This window comes from Megalobrama amblycephala, linkage group LG7 (assembly GCF_018812025.1).
Source record: "Megalobrama amblycephala isolate DHTTF-2021 linkage group LG7, ASM1881202v1, whole genome shotgun sequence".
Classification (NCBI taxonomy): Eukaryota; Metazoa; Chordata; class Actinopteri; order Cypriniformes; family Xenocyprididae; genus Megalobrama; species Megalobrama amblycephala.
Window position 1 is genome coordinate 21,824,983 of NC_063050.1, and position 19,440 is coordinate 21,844,422.

Below are 19,440 nucleotides of genomic sequence, written 5' to 3' on the forward strand. Positions count from 1 at the left end.
GTGCATTTAATAATGTTAACAAATACAACATTTGATTTTAATAACGTATTAGTAAATGTTGAAATTAACATTAACAAATATTAATAAATGCTGAAGAAGAGCAATTCATTATTAGTTAATGTTAACTAATGCAGTTAAATAATGATAACGCAACCTTATTGTAAAGTATTACCAACAAACATCTTCTGATTTAAGACCGAACAAGATCAGGTTCAAATCGTCATTCCCTTAATACTTAATGTGGAGATCATATACCACCATAGTCAATTTCTTTTGAGGTCTGGAATTAATGATTCTGATACATCAAATACATTTTAACAGTCACTGGTCACCACCTACTGGCAGAACAGTGTAACAACATTAGTTTCAACATTCATTTAGCTACTTATTTTAATTGCTGAAATCAGTGTATATTCAGACTATAAATTGTTATTGCAATACTTGCATTATTATTTAATGTTTGCAACACAGATGTAGCAATAGTATGTTGTTGAAAACACTTTGTGAAGCTGTTTAAAACATATAGCTTACATGACCACTGCTTTCAGCAGCAATGCAAAAGCAGATTTAAATATTCTGGTATGATTGTAATTTCAAAAGGTTTAATAGACATAACCGAATCGTTGTCATTTAGGAATAAGATCGCGTTCTTTTGCTTAATCGTGCATACACAAGAGCTTAGGTATTTTTGTATGTCATGTTTTATACCAGACCTCAAAAGAAATTGACTATGGTGGTATGTGATCTCCACATTAAGTATTAAGGGAATGACGATTTGACCCTGACCTTGTTCGGTCTTAAATCAGAAGATATTTGTTGGTAATACTTTACAATAAGGTTGCGTTATCATTATTTAACTGCATTAGTTAACATTAACTAATAATGAATTGCTCTTCTTCAGCATTTATTAATATTTGTTAATGTTAATTTCAACATTTACTAATACGTTATTAAAATGAAATGTTGTATTTGTTAACATTATTAAATGCACTGTGAAGTAAACAACCAACAAACAGCTGTATTTTTAACGTTAACAAAGATTAATAATTACAGTAATGTATTGCACATTGTTAGTTCATGTTAGATAATACATTAACTAATGTTAACAAATAAAAACCATATTGTAAAATGTTACCTATTTTTAAAAAAAAAAAATTTCAACACAAAACGTATGACCACAATAACTTTAAGAAACATTTTTTGTTTGTTTGTTTAGATAAATAGGGGTTTGACCTGTAATGTGATGCAGTTAGACTAGGTTACATTTGATAAATATTATTAAATTGTAAAGAAATAAAATATATATTTTTGTCGAAAGAATTCCAGGCGCAGTTTACTCTCAGCCAATAAGAGTCCATGTAGCATTTTCATGGATCAGTCGTCTCTTCTGATTGGTTTATAACTTTTGACAGCATTTAATCCAAAAGCAAATTAATTTCTGCAAGAGCACAGAGAGATTCGTGAGCGCACATGTGCAGTTTGAGCGCGCAGGACACGTTTGAGCACGCAGGAAACAGTTTGAGCGTGCACACGCAATATCTGAGTGAGAGGAGAGGCAGTTCATAAGAGAGCACTGTATATTTGAGCGCGCGCGTCCAGATTTGCGCGAGAGCAAAGGAAATCCGCGCGCGAGCGGACAGATTTGCGCGAGAGCAGAGGAAATCCGCGCGCGAGCGGACAGATTTGCGCTCGCGCATTACATTGATATGCTCTCGCGTCACAATAATGTGCTCTCGACAATTGACAGTAAAATAACGCCATATTTTAATGAAATCCGAGAGCTTTCTGTGCTTCCATCGACAGCCTATATGCAAACTACCACTTTCAAACTCCAGAAAGGTGGTAAAGACATCCTTAAAGGATTAGTCCACTTTCAAATAAAATTTTCCTGATAATTTACTCACCCCCGTCATCCAAGATGTCCATGTCTTTCTTTCTTCAGTCGAAAATAAAGGTTTTTGATGAAAACATTCCAGAATTATTCTCCTTATAGTGGACTTCAATGGAGCCCAAATGGTTGAAGGTCAAAATTACAGTTTTAGTGCAGCTTCAAAGAGCTTTAAACGATACCAGACGAGGAATAAGGGTCTTATCTAGCAAAACGATCGGTCATTTTCTTAAAAAACAAAACAAAAAAACAACTGTATATGCTTTATAAACACAAATGCTACTTACGGGAAAAAAAAAAAAAACTGGCGCCACATTCGTTTTGTAAGCTGAATAGGGAAGGCGTAGGACATACAGCGTAAGCTTTTTGAAGAATACGAAAGTGCGGTTTTGGCGAAAACACTTGGAAGGCAATCATTTGTGTTTATAAAGCATATGCAGTTGTATTTTTTTAGAAAATGAACAATCATTTCACTAGATAAGACCCTTATTCCTTGTCTGTTATCGTTTAAAGTCCTTTGAAGCTGCACTGAAACTGTAATTTTGACCTTCAACCGTTTGGGCTCCACTGAAGTCCACTATAAGGAGAATAATCCTGAAATGTTTTCATCAAAAACCTTAATTTCTTTTCGACTGAAGAAAGAAAGACACCTTGGATGATATGGGGGTGAGTAAATTATCAGGAAAATTTTATTTGAAAGTGAACTAATCCTTTAAAGTAATCCATGCGACTCCAGTGGTTTAACCCCAATTTTATGAAGCGACACGAGTGCTTTTGGAAGAATATGAAAAGAATTGTGAATTATTGATGAAAGGCAAAATTATTTTTTATTATTCTTAGACTATTGTGTCACATACAGTCCCTTGCAAAAAATCCTGTACTGTACATTCTTTCCTTTTGGTTTGTCATGCATGCAGGACCATACATAATCCCTCCAGACTGCAGAGATTCAAAGAGTAAAGACAACCCAGAAATAGGAGATGCAGTCACCTATATACTGTATACAGATTCAACTTTTATTATTATTCACATTTATTTTTGTTTTACTATAACATACCAAACACATATTTGAAATTTATACATTTTTAATGCTTGGTTAAGCTAAATACAAATTAAATGGGAGGTTATTTTACAATTACAACTCCATGTATGATCAGCACCCAATGTTGTATTATTCAGTGTCAAATTTCAAACCTTTCATAAGTCTATAAAAGATAAACTGTTTAATGTTTTGTTGAATATATATATATATATATAAAGCAATAAAACCAATGAAATTATCACATGGATTGTAAATTAAAACCATAAAAAATATCATTTGAATTGGAATTAAATAACTAAAGTAAATAAAATCTGTGAGCTATGTTTCTTTTTTTTTCATACAACTACTCTGTCATTTTTCAGTCAGCCAGCTTGGGTCAGCTGAATAGGCAGGGCATATGATAAGGGGTGCCTCATTTTTGCCAGATTTGTTGGTGCATGGGCTGAAGAAAGGATATAAAGTCTCTGTAAAGGTGTCTATGAATGTAAATATCAGTGACTTTGTCTCCGCATTATAAAAGGACAATTGACCTTTTTCATAGTCCACATACACACCGACACTCTGCGGTTTTGGGGTTATGTTTATAGGCGTCGATGGTTCTGTGCGAAAGACAAATTCATTCTTGTCACGCAGGCTTAGGAACCAAAATCCATTAGCTGGGTTTGCAGCTATTTTTCCTTTCCTGTTTATAGAGCGGCTGGCAATGCCCAAATCCCAGTCTGTCTTCTCACCCACCAAGACCTCCCAGTAATGGCAGCCAGAGATGATACCTTGGCGGCCAAGTACACACACCACACGGTCGAACCGTTCGAGTGTGTCTGGCACCATCTGGTAGCGGTCACTGCAGCGCACCTGCTTACCATCCTCAGAGATGATCAGACGTGGATGGGCTGAGTCTCGATCTAGGGTCACGTCCACTGAGGAGAGAAACAGAAGAGTTGAAAACACAATGATCGCAGGCATACAAATGAAAGTGGGGACATAAATATTTAGAATATCTTATGATGTGCAGAGTATAAAAAATGATCTCATACTTGCAAATTCCGGCGCTCTCCACACTTCTACAGGTAAAGAAAAGCAGAAGAAAAATATTACTTTTAAAATAAAAAATTGCAGAATTAAGTGGCTTTGTACAAGACTTAGTAAAGCACAGAGCCACCCTAATCATACACTACTAAAGTTTGGAACAATACGGATTTTTAATATTTTTGAAATAAATCTTTTATACCCACCAAGGCTTCATTTATTTGATGAAAAATACAGTAAAAACAGTAATATTGTGAAATATTATTACAATTTAAAATAAGTGTTTTCTATTTGAATATATTTTAAAATGTAATTTATTCCTGTGACGCAAAGCTGAATTTTCAGCATCATTACTCCAGTCTTCAGTGTCACATGATCCTTCAAAAATCATCCTAATATGCTGATTTGCTGCTCAAGAAACATTTATTATTATCAATGTGCTGCTTAATATTTTTGTGGAATCCATGATACACTACCATTTAAAAGTTTGGGTTAAGTTAAAAAATCACTTATTTATTTTATTCAGCAAAGATGCATAAAAGACATTAATAATGTTACAAAAAATGAATTTCAAATAAACTTTCTATTTATCAAAGTATCCTGTAAAAAAATATATCACATTTTCAAAAAAATATTATGCAGCAATAACATTTCAACACTGATAATAGTAAGAAGATTTCCTCTGATACTATCAAAAGCAAAAGCATGAGATGATTATGTGAAGATTATGTGAAGCCACGAGTTTAAACCTTCAAAATTGTTTGATACTTTTGGGGAGGGTGTAGCGCATTTACATTTACATTTATTCATTTAGTAGACACTTTTATCTACAAATAACTTGTCATAAGCACCTACAATATTCATAGTATATAATGCTTTTTAAAGTATAAGCTAGATTGGTAGTAGACATTAACCCTGGCTTTGAAAAAAGGACTATAACAGAGGAAAAACCTGTTCTCTGTAGTGATGTCATGATCACCAGCTGGTGTGCCCTGGATGTCCACCAGAGGGCACTTCCTTGTTCAATGTTATTTTGTCCTGAACTACACTTCCCATAATTCTCAGCCTGGTCTCATGCTTGATTGTTCCCAGCTGGTTCTCATTGCCTTATCAGTCCCTGCCTATATGTAAGCCTGGATCATTCTGTCATTAATTGCAAAGTCTTGTATGTGTTTTACTGCATTTCTGAGCCTTGTATCCTGGTTCCCTGTGTGTTGGTCTTGATCTTTTGCCCTGGATTTCTCTGTTTGCCTGTGCCTTGGACTCTGTCATTGTTTGGACTGTTTACCCTGTGCTTTTGACCTCTTGCCCGTTTTTGGACTACGATTGTGGATTATCCTTTCAATAAACTACAGCGTTTGGATCCTCAGCCTTGAGTCTCGGAGCAGTTCATGACAAGTGACATTAAAACTCTGTGAAACTTTTATGATTTTGCTGAAATTGGAGTAGACGCTGAAAAATACCAAAAAAGTGAAAAAAAAAAAAAAAAAAACTTACTTTGTTGATGTAATTCCTGTGAGTTTTCCGTGGAAGTGTACAAACCTGACAATACAACAATACATACCATGAATATGACTGAAAACAATGTGTACATGTTAATTTATTTATTTATTTTTTAAACTGCTCTGAAAATCTCTGTGCTCATAATATGTTTGGTGAGGTGAAGCATTGGAAGTGCTATTGAGTCAAAGATGTTCTCGTTTTGTTCACATGAACCATGTGCAATCTGAAATACAGTACATGAGTGTGCATACAGTATGATGTCAGGATGTTTCAGGAAGGAACTTTCTCTTACAGATCGCTGACAGTCTCCTCAGCCTTTCCTGAACCTCCTCCACCATCTGAGTGACATTTCTCAGCACTGCCCCTGCAGTGGGGTCAGGGGTCAAGGCCACTTCTTCCCAGCTCTTTGTCACAGGTAAACTACTATAGGCTGGATATGTCTGAGAAGAAACAGCAATAACTAAAATATTGGAATATAAAATACAAAACGAACAATACAATTGACTTTGACATGTTACAGTATTTAAAGGTCCCGTTCTTCGTGATCCCATGTTTCAAACTTTAGTTAGTGTGTAATGTTGTTGTTAGAGTATAAATAAAATCTGTAAAATTTTAAAGCTCAAAGTTCAATGCCAAGCGAGATATTTTGTTTAACAGAAGTCGCCTACATCGAACGGCCAGTTTGGACTACATCCCTCTACTTCCTCCTTTAATGACGTCACTAAAACAGTTTTTTGACTAACCTCCGCCCACAGGAATACACAAGAGTTGTGTTTGTAGAGTGTGTTTGTCGCCATGTCGTCGAAACGCTGTTATTTTCATCCCGCAGTCCAATCACCGGGTCTGATTCCGGCTCAAATTGATAGGGTAAAATTAAAGACATGTTTACAATAACACTGAGCGCGTGCATCTCCACGTTATGGTAAGAGGCGTGACCTTTCCGGGCAAGGTTCGCTAAGCTGCTGTCGAATCACAACACAGGAACCGCTGGCACAATCAGAACTCGTTACGTATTTCTGAAGGAGGGACTTCATAGAACAAGGAAGTCATCAGCCCGTTTTTAGGACAGTGGAAACAGCGGTATACAGAGAAGTAAATTATGTGAAAAATACTGTGTTTTTTTACACGCGAAACATGAACACATGTTATATTGCACACGATAAACACAATCAAAGCTTCAAAAAAACACGAAAAACGGGACCTTTAAGAATATATGCAACAATTTCTCAACTATCAATAACTAAAACGGTTTAAGTCTGGATTCAAATGAGACCTTGAAGAAGGTAAGATGATCTTGGGATTGGGTCAGCTGGTTGAGGTTGCTGCATCTTTGTTTAAGTTCTGAGATCTCTGTTTGCAGCTCACGTATGAAGGCCTGAGAGCGCAGTTCGGCAGCCCGCTGTCCCATCTCCACCACCTCCAGAAGTTCAGCCTGGGACTTCTCAACAGCTTTCATCAACTCAGCAAACATACTCACTGTTCCTGCTTTCTCTCGCTCTGCATTCACCTTGTATCAAGGAAATGAGGTGAGAAAATATTGTAGCAGAAAACCATTAGATAAGAATGTAAATAAAGAAAATTATGACGGTGAGGAAATGCTTAAGTATAGATAAAATATTTAAAGGCATAGTTCACCCAAACATGAAAAATTCTATCATCATTTACTCACCCTCTTGTCCTTTAAACCTATATGACTTTCTTCTGTGGAACAAAAATTGGAGAATATTCACAAACATCTTTTCTACACAGCAACAGTTAATGGTGACCATGACAGTTAAAGGGATAGTTCACCCAAAAATGAAAATTGTCATCATTTACTCATTTACCCTCATGTTGTTACAAACCTGCATGAATTTCTTTCTTCTGTTGAAGATATTTTAAAGAATGTTGGTAATCAGACAGTTGACCATAGCCATTTTTTTCCTACTGTAGAAGTCAATGGCTAATGTCAACTGTTTGATTACCAATATAATTTAAAATACTTTCTTTTGTGTTCAACAGTAGAACTCATACAGGTTTGAAACAACATGAGGGTGAGTAAATGATGACAGAATTTTCATTTTTGGATTAACTATCCCTTTCAGCCCATATGGATTTTGGTCTGTGAAGATTTGGTTTGTACAAAAATAGCTGACGTCATAAGTGAATAAACAACTTAAATTTTGGTCTGTTCCTGTCACAAAGCTTGCGTGACTTCAGAAGACTATAGGTGTGATCACATTTACTGTTGTTCAGCAAATGTTTGTGGGCGAAATCCATTCAAAAAAAAAAAAAAAAATTGATTGACAGGGCTTTTGAAAGGGCAACACCCCAGTGACTTTTGTGCTATTTTTTTCTGCGTGTAGAGTTTAAAATCATCATGAAATCAAAATTGACTGTTCTTTTTTTTATGGAATAATGAGGTATTTATTATAAATTATTTATTTGTACACATCATTACTCTTTTAAAATGAATGTGCCCTTGTAATAGGTAACTTCCCCTCCCTCGACATCTCTTCTCTGTTGACGTTTACTAGCGTGAGGGTAGGACAACCTGTCACTCACATGACATCACAGCCAATCAATTCAAAGTGGACAAAATCAAGTCCCGTCCTATTTTTTTTTTTTTGTTCGAGAAGCCACTTCATTCGGATATATACGCCACAATAGGGAAGAAAAGGCTATTGCAAGCTTCCGTCTCATGCTGACTTTAACATATATGGTCATGTGAAGATTCTTCAAAAAATCTCCTTTTGTGTTTCATAGGATAAAAACAGCATATGGGTTTGGAACAAAATGAAGATGAGTAAATGAGACATTTCCATTTTTGTGTGAACTACTCCTTTAAAACATTATATGACATAGATGCACACACTTGAATTTCTGCAAGTGATGTTTGGATCTCTTCTATCTTCTTCTCTCTGACTGTGATCAATCCTTGTAGCTCCACCTCCAAGATACGCAACTGGGACTGAGCAGAGATATGAAATGTTAAAATGGATGCATACATAAATAAACACTGACACTGAGCCCTACCTCAATATTACATTCTCACACTAACCTTCTTAATATTCATCTCTCTCTTGGCCTCCATCACAGAATGCCCATAATGTTCCCTCTCTGCACATAATGTGCAAATACATGTTTGGTCAGACTTGCAGAACAGCTCCAAACTATACCCATGCCTGGGACACTGTGGTCCATTGGAACCTGCTTCACTCACTCCATGCACACTAAAGTTTCGTTTAGGTGTCTTGGCTGGAGGCAGAGAAGAACCATCATGGGATGCCAAAAGCTCACTGGATGATGTTCTTTGAAAGCGGCTCTTCATCTCTGGCAATAGCCCACTGGGTAGCGCTACCGGTCTGTGCTGCCCTCCAGGCTTCGCTGCAGAGAAAGGATTGGAGGGTAAATCTGCAGGTGCACTTCTGGGTGCGCTCATCGTGGTCTCCGCCATCCGTTTAAACTGCTCTGTGATCTCCTTGAGCGTGTGATTGATGTGGAGCTCAGGGCGCTTGCGGAAGCTTTCCTTGCACAAAGGACAGAAGCAGCTTTTTCCCTGGCCCTCCCAGTAGGAAGTGATACATGATGAACAGAAGCTGTGGCCACAGGGTGTGGACACAGGATTGGTGAAGACGTCTAGGCAAATGGAACAGGTAAACTGCTCCTCTGACAGGAATTCACCAGGAAATGACATTGTAAACCTGAAAGCAGACAGACTGATTGAAAAACACAAAAATATGCAGATACACTCAAAGATGTCAACCATTGTTGCATAAATAACTGCTATACAGATGTTTGTTTTACAAGTTTATCATTTATACATAGAAAAATCACATGATCCTTCAGAAATCATCTTCTGAGCAATAGTGTATATGAATTCCCAAAAATTGAATTTCCTTTAACATGAATGTTTACTTACCTGTCAAAAGCAAAACACACAAAATGGCTTAAAAAAGGAAATATTTTCAGTTATTCTAAACTATTGCTAACTGTAATGTTGGAATGAAGTCAGACCAGCTACACAGATACAACAAAGCTAGGTGTAGCCAACTCACCATTACCTAACGTAAAAACGATCGAAAAAATATACTGTCACAAAACCCAAGAGCGAGAAAATACTCTGACATGCTCTTAGAACTCCATCACAAATTGGTTGATCTTAAATACAAATTAGCAGCCAATCGCATAGTTCATGAAACTTTCTGTGCACTATAATTACACTGTAGAGCTGCTTCTGACAAATGTACCTTAGTAAGAGCATATATAAAGTGAAACCCAACATTACAAAAACTTCACATACAAACACAGATGAGTATATGGAAATATAATCTAAAAGACAAATTTACAGACATAGATACTCCTATAGAATCTAACCTCTTGCTTGTCCTTTTCTTTTCCCCGATGTTTTTTGTTTTTTGCCTCAGTTCTCTTCCGCAGAGAATGTGGAGTATAGCACACTACGAAGTGGAGACCTCCTGAAAACAGGTGTGTCCGCATACCAACAGGCAAACACAGTTAAGTTATTCAAAGTGCACACTTGGCTGCTGATCCAACCAGTCAGACAAGTGCAGATTTTTAGTTTTAGAGATCTTAAGACTAAGTTTTTCATCTACGTTTTAAACATTTGATGTTTTAAACACAGATGCTGTCTCATAAGAACACTCTGAGAATGGGCAAACTGTTTAGAGTTCATTCTGTGATTTTACTGCTATTTTATTGATACCAGGCTCATTGAATGACGGATACTGGAATGTGCCTATCTATAGGTGAAACTCTGCCTCTGCAGAAGAAATCAACACCTACTTCATTGTTGCAACGTTAGCCCCGCCCACTGGCGTATTAGTGAGATGAGGAGGAGAGAAGAGTGATACAGGACTAAAAATAACATTACCTTTCAAAGGATCTTAATGCTAGGAATATGGTTATTTATTTCAACAATGTGAATATCTCAGTTGAGCTTTATTTATTAGTATTTGATATTTCACTGTGGATTGTTTGGTAAATCAATCGCATTTCAGCGCAGGCTTTGTAAACAGACCTTTATGATATGGACTTGAGAGTATTGCAACAACATGTAAGTAACTGTGTTCATTTTAATGCCTGATCTGATACTAATGATTCATGTACAGTCAGATGTTCTTTGTCTATGTGTCAAATCAAACCAGTGATTAAACGGTCAATCAGTGACTGCGTTCTGGACACGTGCCAAAACGTTTTTTATTCAATGAATCTCTTCATTATATTGCATTTGCACTGTTAGTTACAATGAAAGCATTCGTCAGTGTGAAGAAATCGAGTTGCAATGACAAAATCACTGCTTTCATGCACTCAACAATATGTCTGTGATCGGCTGTTCATCACTGCAACCTTTCATGCCACAATCTAAATATAATGCTAAATGTAATGCAGCACTTTTCACGATTAGTTAACCTTGAGAGCTGGAAAGAGTGGAAAGATGTCAGCCAATCACAGCAGTGGGCGTTTACACTGAAGTCTCACAGCAGACACGCCCCTTAAAACAGAGCATTCAAATAAGAGGACTAAAATCAGGATAGCAAAAATGCCTTTTATTTCTAAATTATGACAATTTTTGATGTAAAACGCATACTAACATTATAAGTGCAGGAAACAATATAACAATGCAGTTCATGACCCCTTTAAAATCAGCAATGTCACATTCAGAATCAGAATGTGTAGCTTGTGCATAAAATTGTCCGTCAAAATCAACACACGTTGAACAATGTTCACTAACCCGGTGAAGTTTTTCAATTAGATTGTGTTTATTCTCTTTAGCATGCAGTTTGAAGTATTTTCCTCTGATCATTCAGATTCAGTTTCAGCGATTGGAAAACAAATTAATACTTAAAGGCAGGGTAGGCAAAAAATTTTGTTCCAAATTTGTTTAAACTTTCTATATATATCAATGCATAATTAAAATGTAAGTACTCTGATAAAAAGAGTATAAAAATCGAGTGACTCTAGACCGTTTAATCTGTATTAAACACAGCTCATTATTTCCATCCGGGACGAAACATAGGATTGGCTTAGGCGACTGTCACTCTCTCGCAACCATGGCAACCACCCTTTTGCCACACATGACCTGCCCACTTGCACGCGCATGTTTGATTTGGGGAATTCAAGAGGCATGGATCCTAGGAATACCAAAACAATGGCAAAGAAACAGCAAGCAAAATTCACAGTACGTGAAGGCAAACCAGGCAAAAAAGGAAGACAGTAACAGCACAAGAAAAGGCAATGAACAAAAAGACTTTGGATAAACAAAGAAATAAAACGCGAGTTAATATCGGCGTGGCTTTCCAGCGATGGCGAGAACTGAGGGAACTCAAGGGGCTGAAAAGTGACTCCTTGATGGCTTTATTTCTGCTGGACAGGTAAATCTTTCTTTTTGTATTTTGATCATACATATTTTTTTGTTTATTTTTTCATGAAGCATGTGTCATTAGCACACGTCGCTGCGTAATTTAGTTAACATAACATTACTTAGCGAGCCGTAGTAGAGACGATAAATAATCTATAGGCCTAGCTCAAGATGATAGCTATAGTGTTTAATTGTGCATAATTTTGCTTTAGATATCTAAATACATGTTTAACAGATAGTAGGCCTAACGTTACTCCGCATCTAGGAACTTTTCTTAGAACTATATTTACCCTCTGTCTAACTCTTTTACCATGTTCACCTGTAAGTTTACCTGCACGTTTTTTTTCGCCTTTGTTTTTTTTTTATATTCTCTACCTATGTTTACTGATGTCTTTATCTTGTATCTGTGTGTCGTACACACTTTGTTGTATGTGTGTGTTATTATTTTGTGTCTGCAATGCAGTTGTGAGTTAAAGTTATTTTTATTACATGTGATTCTGACATGATGTCACTACATGCACTGTGCTCCTTCCTCTCCGCTCGTCTCAGGTAAATAATGCGTCTTCCAGCTCAGTGGTCGGAGTCGCGCGTTCATGCGTTTTGGGGGCGTGGCTTTGGAAGGAGCCCAGAAGGGAGGGGGTGGAGTGAATGGAAATAATGAGCTGTCTTTAAAACAGTCGTGAGAGGTCTACAGACACTCGATTTTTATACTTTCTTTTTCAGAGTACTTACATTTTAATTATGTATTGATATATAAATAAAGTTTAAACAATTTTTTTTACCTACTCTGCCTTTAAGTGCGTTATGTATTATGCATGTTATCATCTCTGACAGACAGCATGTTGAGGCCGCCATTTTCTCCCTGAAAGTGATGATGCATTCAAAACATCCGGTAATGTTTCCAGGAAATGTGTGTACTCGCTGGACCTCTGCTACTACATTGTATTATGCACATTATTATTTGACAGACGTCAAGGTTGTGGTATTGAAATGATGTGGATTTTAAAACAGATGGATCGTACGGTAATAATTATATATTTTTTAGCCACCAAGTATTCAGTGAAGTGTTTGATGCCCATGAGTGTGTTGATGTTTGTTTTTAGTTCTAATATTTCAACTCTTTTTGAAGGACATGATAATGCATGTGAGGGGTGAACAATGTTTGATTTGAGTTCTTTATTCTTATTTTATGAAATGAAGTTTATTTTGTGGCTTAAATAAATTCCGTTACTCAGAGACTGATGTTTGGCTAATCAAAAATGTTACATTCAGTTGTCGCAAATACGTCGACTTTGGAAAATCAAGTTCATACCAGGAAAGAAGTGGTTTTGATGCACGAAGTTGTTTTAATTGTCTCTTATAACAAACATATTTTATGTAAACCCATGAAATAGCACATCCTGTTGTAAATAATAGTGAAAAATAACTTTTTTAGTGAAAAACAACTCTTGTTCCATTATTTCCAAATCATTAAAGTCATCATGAAATCAAAATGGACAATTATTGTTTTTTATGGAATATTACAGCATTTAATGTAAATGATTGATCTTTTTTTTTATTCATGTGCCCTTGTAATCTTCAATCAAAAATCTTCCTTTATCACTTGAGGTGACATCTCTTCTCTTCTCTGAAGATGCTTGCATGAGGGCAGGACAAACTGTCACTCGCATGAGATCAGCAATAGCAAACCACAACATCCAATCAATTTCAGATGGACAAAATAAAGTCCTGTCCTACTTTTTTCTCATTTAAGAAGCTGTATCACTCAGATATACATCACAATAAGGAAGAAAGGCATTTCGTGCCGACTGTAACATGGAAAAAATAAAAAACATTTTTTTAATATATCAATGACTTTTTTACATTTTTAAAGATTTAATAAAAAAAAAAATATATATATATATATATATATGTGTGTGTAAAATCAAATTTCTGTTACCAGCCCTGAAGTGGAGTATTAGTAGAGGACATCTACTCTGACAGTATTAGTTAAAGCCCCTGATGACTTGAAGTCTGGGAAGGGTTGATTTTTATCATTGATAAACAGGGACTTTGTACTTTGAACACACAATGTCAAATCAATTAGATTTTTTTTTTTTTCAATCTTCTGTATACTTCAGTCTACATAATAATGTGGATAGTTGTGCCTGTCATTGTTCTATAATTTAAAATGATCTTTTGATCTCTTTAGTGATGTTGTGACAAACTAATAGAGAGCTTTCATGAGTCTGTCACCACCTTACTTTTACACTTTAAACCCGGTCGGACACAGATCAGCACTTCTGAGGTAAAGCTGACAAGAATATTAGGAACATAATGCAACATATAAGCCTATCATATGAAATTGCATAGTGAAAAATGAAGGAAGCAGAATTAAAACAGAAACAGAGAGGGGGATTTTTGATGCTAAAATAATGAATACTATTTTTAAGTGTGATTAAAACCACATAAGCCACCCTTTTTTGGCTGATTACAAAGAATCAGATTCATTTTATAATTAAATTAATCACTATAGTGCACAACTGCCATGCATATTTGTGCTGAAATTAATGCTGAAATTTTTTTACATCAATTTGACGTCCACACACTGATGTCCAATTGATGTCGAAAAAAAAAGGCAAATTGATGTCAAAAACTTGACATCCATTTGGCGTCCACACAGTGATGTCCAATCGGTGTTGAAAAAAATAATTCAAATTGACGTCCACACACTGATGTCAAATTGATGTCGAAAAAAGACATCAAATTGACAAATTTTTTGATATCAATTTGACATCCACACACTGATGTCAAATTGATGTCGAAAAAAGACATCAAACTGACAAATTTTTTTATATCAATTTGACATCCACACACTGATGTCAAATTGATGTCGAAAAAAGACATCAAATTGACAAATTTTTTTACGTCAATTTGACGTCCACACACTGATGTCCAATTGATGTAAAAAAGTCAAATTGACGTCAATTTATTTACGTCAATTATGATGTCCACACACTGATGTTCAATTGATGTCGAAAATAAATTGATGTAAAAAAACCCCGTCAAATTGACATCAAAAACTTGACATCCATTTGACGTCCACACAGTGATGTCCAATCGATGTTGAAAAAAAAATTCAAATTGACATAAAAAACTGATGTCCATTTGACGTCAACACACTGATGTCCAATTGATGTTGAAAAAAAAAACCCCATCAAATTGATGTCAATTTTGTTGACGTCAATTTGATGTCCACACACTTATGTCCAATTGATGTCGAAAAAAAAAATTTGATGTAAAAAACCCCCGTCAAATTGACGTCAAAAACTTGACATCCATTTGACGTCCACACACTGATGTCCAATTGATGTTGAAAAAAATATAGCAAATTGACATCAAAAAACAGGTCAAGAATGCAAATCAAACTTACGTCAAAAAGTTGATGTCCATTTGACTTCCACACACTGATATTCTTTCGACCACCAAAATAACGATACAAAAGCAATGCAATGAAAGAAAAATACAAAGTTCTGTCATGAAACTCTAAATGAGCAGGCTAATAGGTCCTTAACTCAACTGCTCGTAATCACATCATTATCTATAGGACACAGCTGATTGGTTCCTGCTGTATTAGTAGCCAATGAGCTTGCATGCTCAGTCTTCAAATACGTGAGTAGCATTTGCCTTAGCAGTGCAGCACGCTTACAGAAACCCTCCACCTTCCCCAGCTCCACCTGTATAGATCTGCTACGGGTAATTCATGTACGCTATATTGTACAGCAGCAGTATATATATATATATATATATATATATATATATATATATACGTAAATTTTTTGACATCAAATTGATGTCCACACACTGATGTCCAATTGATGTTATGCATGTCAATAAAGTAGGCTACTTTAAAAGAAAAAAAGAGTAATATAACACAATATGTCTACATTGTACCTCAGGTCTTGTGTCTTTGATCTTTAAGCACTGTCTGCAAAGGTGTCTATAACATTTGGTTTCACACCTGATAAAGCAAACGCCGCTTGCGCTGACCTTGCATTTGTTCTGCGACCCTCCGTATTGAGAACATGCGTTCCGCTCACTTCATTTTTCTTTTTACCTTACAAATGCAGGTATTCGGAATTTTCTTTCAGTCACGTTTGGCTAAAAAGTTTGTCTCACATCGCACAAGTGCATCTCGTGAAATTTCGCTTGCTGATCCAAAAGAGGGCAGCAGCATTGAGCATCTGAGAAGGGTGGTGAGGTTGGGAAACGTAACTCAAGAAAATTCAAACCAACCTTTGAGTATAAGCTTGCAGGACAGTTCTAAGATCTCCAACCCAGCTGTGAACTTAGCTCACAGGTCTTCCTCTGCAAACGCGAAAGGATTCTGGAATCAGTTCATGTTTCGAGGAAAATCAGACTTCAGATACGTTCTGCCAATTAGGAACATCGAGGTCCGTCAAGAAAAGTGTCGAGCGCTCAGTTTCTCTCAGGTACGTGTTGTTGTGCACAAGGATTTCCAGTATTAGTTTAAGGATTTTGTAATGTGTGGTTTTGTAAATGTCAATTTTTAAGCAATTTGAAAAAACGGTGTTTTCTATTTCACAGAGGATCTTCCATGAAAACTGTGAAACGTTGGAGCTTCAAAACAACATCTGTTTCGGAAAATGTGACACTTCGCCCTCTAGTGGGGAAGACGGAGGTTCCTTTCATTGCCCTGTCTGCTCACCCGTTATCATCGCTTACAAGACTCTGAAGCTTCAATGCATTGATAACACAGAAATGATAAAAGTTGTAAAAATAATAGAGGACTGTCAATGCAAAACAAAACCAGGACAGCATTCACATCACAACGGTCCTGTTCTGGTTGATCCAAGCGTTCATCAATAGGCTATCATATGATAAATATACGATAACAGTTATGATGTTGGTTATGGTGTTATAGTAGGCTAGTTGTTGTAAGGTAGCCTACAATATCTGTTTCTAGAAACACACACCAAGTTTTCCTACCCCAGTAAGGTGACAACTGATGTTTAAAAACAGGCTTGTTATTCTTATAATCCTTTTTTATTTCTTCAAATAAAGTATGGATTTTTCAAGATACAAGATAGTATGGATTTTTTCAAGATAACTACTACTAGCCTACATAGTTTACTTTAAAAAACCTTTATAGCATATTCTTTTGTGCTGGAGACAGTTCATGTCAGTGGGTGAATATAGGGGAAACCGGGGATGGTTGTAACACTTTTGACATTTCTGCCTGTATCTTGGAGTTCTTTTAAAGGAACACTCCACTTTTGTTGAAAATAGGCTCATTTTCCAACTCCCCTAGAGTTAAACAGTTGAGTTTTACTGTTTTCGAATCCATTCAGCCAATCTCCGGGTCTGGCGGTACCACTTTTAGCATAGCTTAGCATAGTTCATTGAATCTGATTGGACTGCTAGCATCTCGCTCAAAAATGACCAAAGAGTTTCAATATTTTTCCTATTTAAAACTTGACTCTTCTGTAGTTACATCGTGTACTAAGACTGACGGAAAATGAAAGGTTGTGATTTTCTAGGCCGATATGGCTAGGAACTATACTCTCATTCCGGCGTAATAATCAAGGAACTTTGCTGCAGTACCATGGGTGCAGCAGGCACAATGATATTACGCTCCCTGTGCAAACAGGGGGTCACAGCCGCCGCATAATATCATTGCACCCCATAGTCCGGGTCAGTTGTAACAGATTTGTCTTTCTCTTCCAAGACTTAGGCCAGTGGTGTCCAATCCTGCCCCTGGAGAGTCACCGTCCTGCAGAGTTCAGCAACAACCCCAAATAAACACACCTGAACCAGCTAATCAAGGTCTACTAGGCCTACTAGAAACATCCAGTCTGGTGTGTTGAGGCAAATTGGAGCTAAACTTTGCTGGACAGTGGCCCTCCAGGACTGAGTTTGGCCACCCGACCTAGGCATACTGAAATAAAAAAACAAACAAAACATGAATACAACTAAAAATGTACTTGGGGTAGGCTGTAACATGCTTCATCATGAACTAGCTCAACTTACAGCTAACAGCCAAAACATTGGCACTAACAACTTGCTTGAAAAATATCTACAGACACACAATAAACATATTTAACTTCGATGAGTTTAACTACAAAGCAGGAATTGCCATAACAAAAACAAATGAAGTAAAAAAGTTACTTTCTTATATCAAAATGAGTTTTTCTCCTCTAAAATCTGCTGTCTGCCACAGGGCTTTACTTTCCTGCATGTGGAATAAAGACTAAACCAAGCTTGTATGAAGTGAATCAGGTGATTTGTGAATTGTATTTTATGCACATGTGTAACGACAAACATATTTCATAAAAGATAGATGTTAAAACGGAAAAGTTATGAGTCAGTTGTTAATTAATTTACATATGAAGACTTCAGAACCAAAAGCCTCTAAGTGCCGTCTGAAATCTTCTTCTAAAATGAGCATTTTTGTCAAGCTTGTATGTTTATGTTCAGTAATTTCACTTCATTGGGAATTAATAGGTCCTTTTCATTGCCATTAAAATGAAATAACTGAACATAAACATACAAGCTTGATAAAAAAATGCTTATTTTATAAGAAAATTTCAGACAGCACCTAGAGGCTTTTGCATCTTATCGACCAGCTCAATTAACAATTGACTCATAACTTTTTCGTTTTAACAAATTCTGTCTTTTATGAAATATGTTTGTCGTGTAGTGAATGGGTCATTCCTGTTATGCAGTGACGTTTACTGTCTCAATGATTTATTTACTCATATTATTTATAAAATGAGTCACATATTTTTAAGAAATGGCTTAAATTGTATATTTAGGTCTTCTTTATCACTTAAACAGAGATAATAGATTTTTTAAAAACTATTTTGTATTTTACACACCTTTTTATTGATGTATGCATTCAATTTTATCATGTCCTCAGTGCAAAGTAATCAACTTTCACAAGAAATATAAACCATGAAATGATAAAAACCTCAAAATATTTTTAAATTATGTTATAGACTAGGCTAAACTGCCTCTAATCATACATATAAATCATGTGAAAATATAGTTATTTTTTTTAGAATTTTCCTCAGTTACCGTGTCCCTGAAGTCATCTTCCACCCTGTTAGTATGTACTTTCTCGCCTTCCAAAACCGACTGCAATTTCATTGAGACCATTTTCAAGAAGTGACATCATTTCTTTTTCCTGCTGGAATTCAACTGTACAAGCTGAGGTTAGCTTCAACTCTCAGTCCGAACTTTTTTTTAGTTTTTGAAATGTTATCCTACTTGTCCCACCCTTAAAGTTCCACCCTGTTAGGCTATATTATGGAGAATTTTTGTCCTATCAAAAAAATGTAGAAACAAATCTGACATAGTTATAAAAGTTCTGTTTATCTGTAGAAGGTTAGCTAGCTTAATGTTGATCACTCAAAGAGCTATGGCTAACTTAGCTCAAAATTTTCCACCCTGTTAGAATGTGAAACTAACAGGGTGGAAATTCTAATTGAATAAATAGTATTTAATATATATATAGCAAATTCTATATGTATATATTATATAAATGACTTATTTCTTAAAATTTTAACATTCAAATTGTAATAATAATGTAAAGATACTGAATAATGAAAATAAACTGCA

The 19,440-nt window shown here is 35.9% G+C and overlaps 2 protein-coding genes across 3 annotated transcripts; one reads left to right on the plus strand and one right to left on the minus strand.

Annotated features, from left to right (window-relative positions):
• Positions 1–2,883: 2,883 nt before the first annotated feature.
• Positions 2,884–16,231, minus strand: btr01 (bloodthirsty-related gene family, member 1). 2 transcript variants are annotated; one of them, XM_048196572.1, is made up of 8 exons: positions 16,096–16,231; positions 8,500–9,142; positions 8,314–8,409; positions 6,733–6,966; positions 5,752–5,899; positions 5,454–5,498; positions 3,965–3,991; positions 2,884–3,847 (listed from the first exon to the last, which is right to left on the minus strand). In XM_048196572.1, the coding sequence occupies exons 2-8, from the start codon at positions 9,133–9,135 to the stop codon at positions 3,282–3,284; spliced, it is 1,752 nt and encodes a 583-aa protein (XP_048052529.1). In that variant the 5' UTR covers positions 9,136–9,142; positions 16,096–16,231; the 3' UTR covers positions 2,884–3,281. The 2 variants fall into 2 exon arrangements, with proteins under 2 accessions (XP_048052529.1, XP_048052528.1); XM_048196571.1 differs by lacking the exon at positions 16,096–16,231 and adding an exon at positions 9,816–10,082.
• Positions 15,499–16,902, plus strand: LOC125272029 (cerberus-like). Its single transcript, XM_048196573.1, has 3 exons — positions 15,499–15,555; positions 15,930–16,292; positions 16,408–16,902. The coding sequence occupies exons 2-3, from the start codon at positions 16,200–16,202 to the stop codon at positions 16,687–16,689; spliced, it is 375 nt and encodes a 124-aa protein (XP_048052530.1). The 5' UTR covers positions 15,499–15,555; positions 15,930–16,199; the 3' UTR covers positions 16,690–16,902.
• The last annotated feature ends 2,538 nt before the right edge of the window (positions 16,903–19,440 follow it).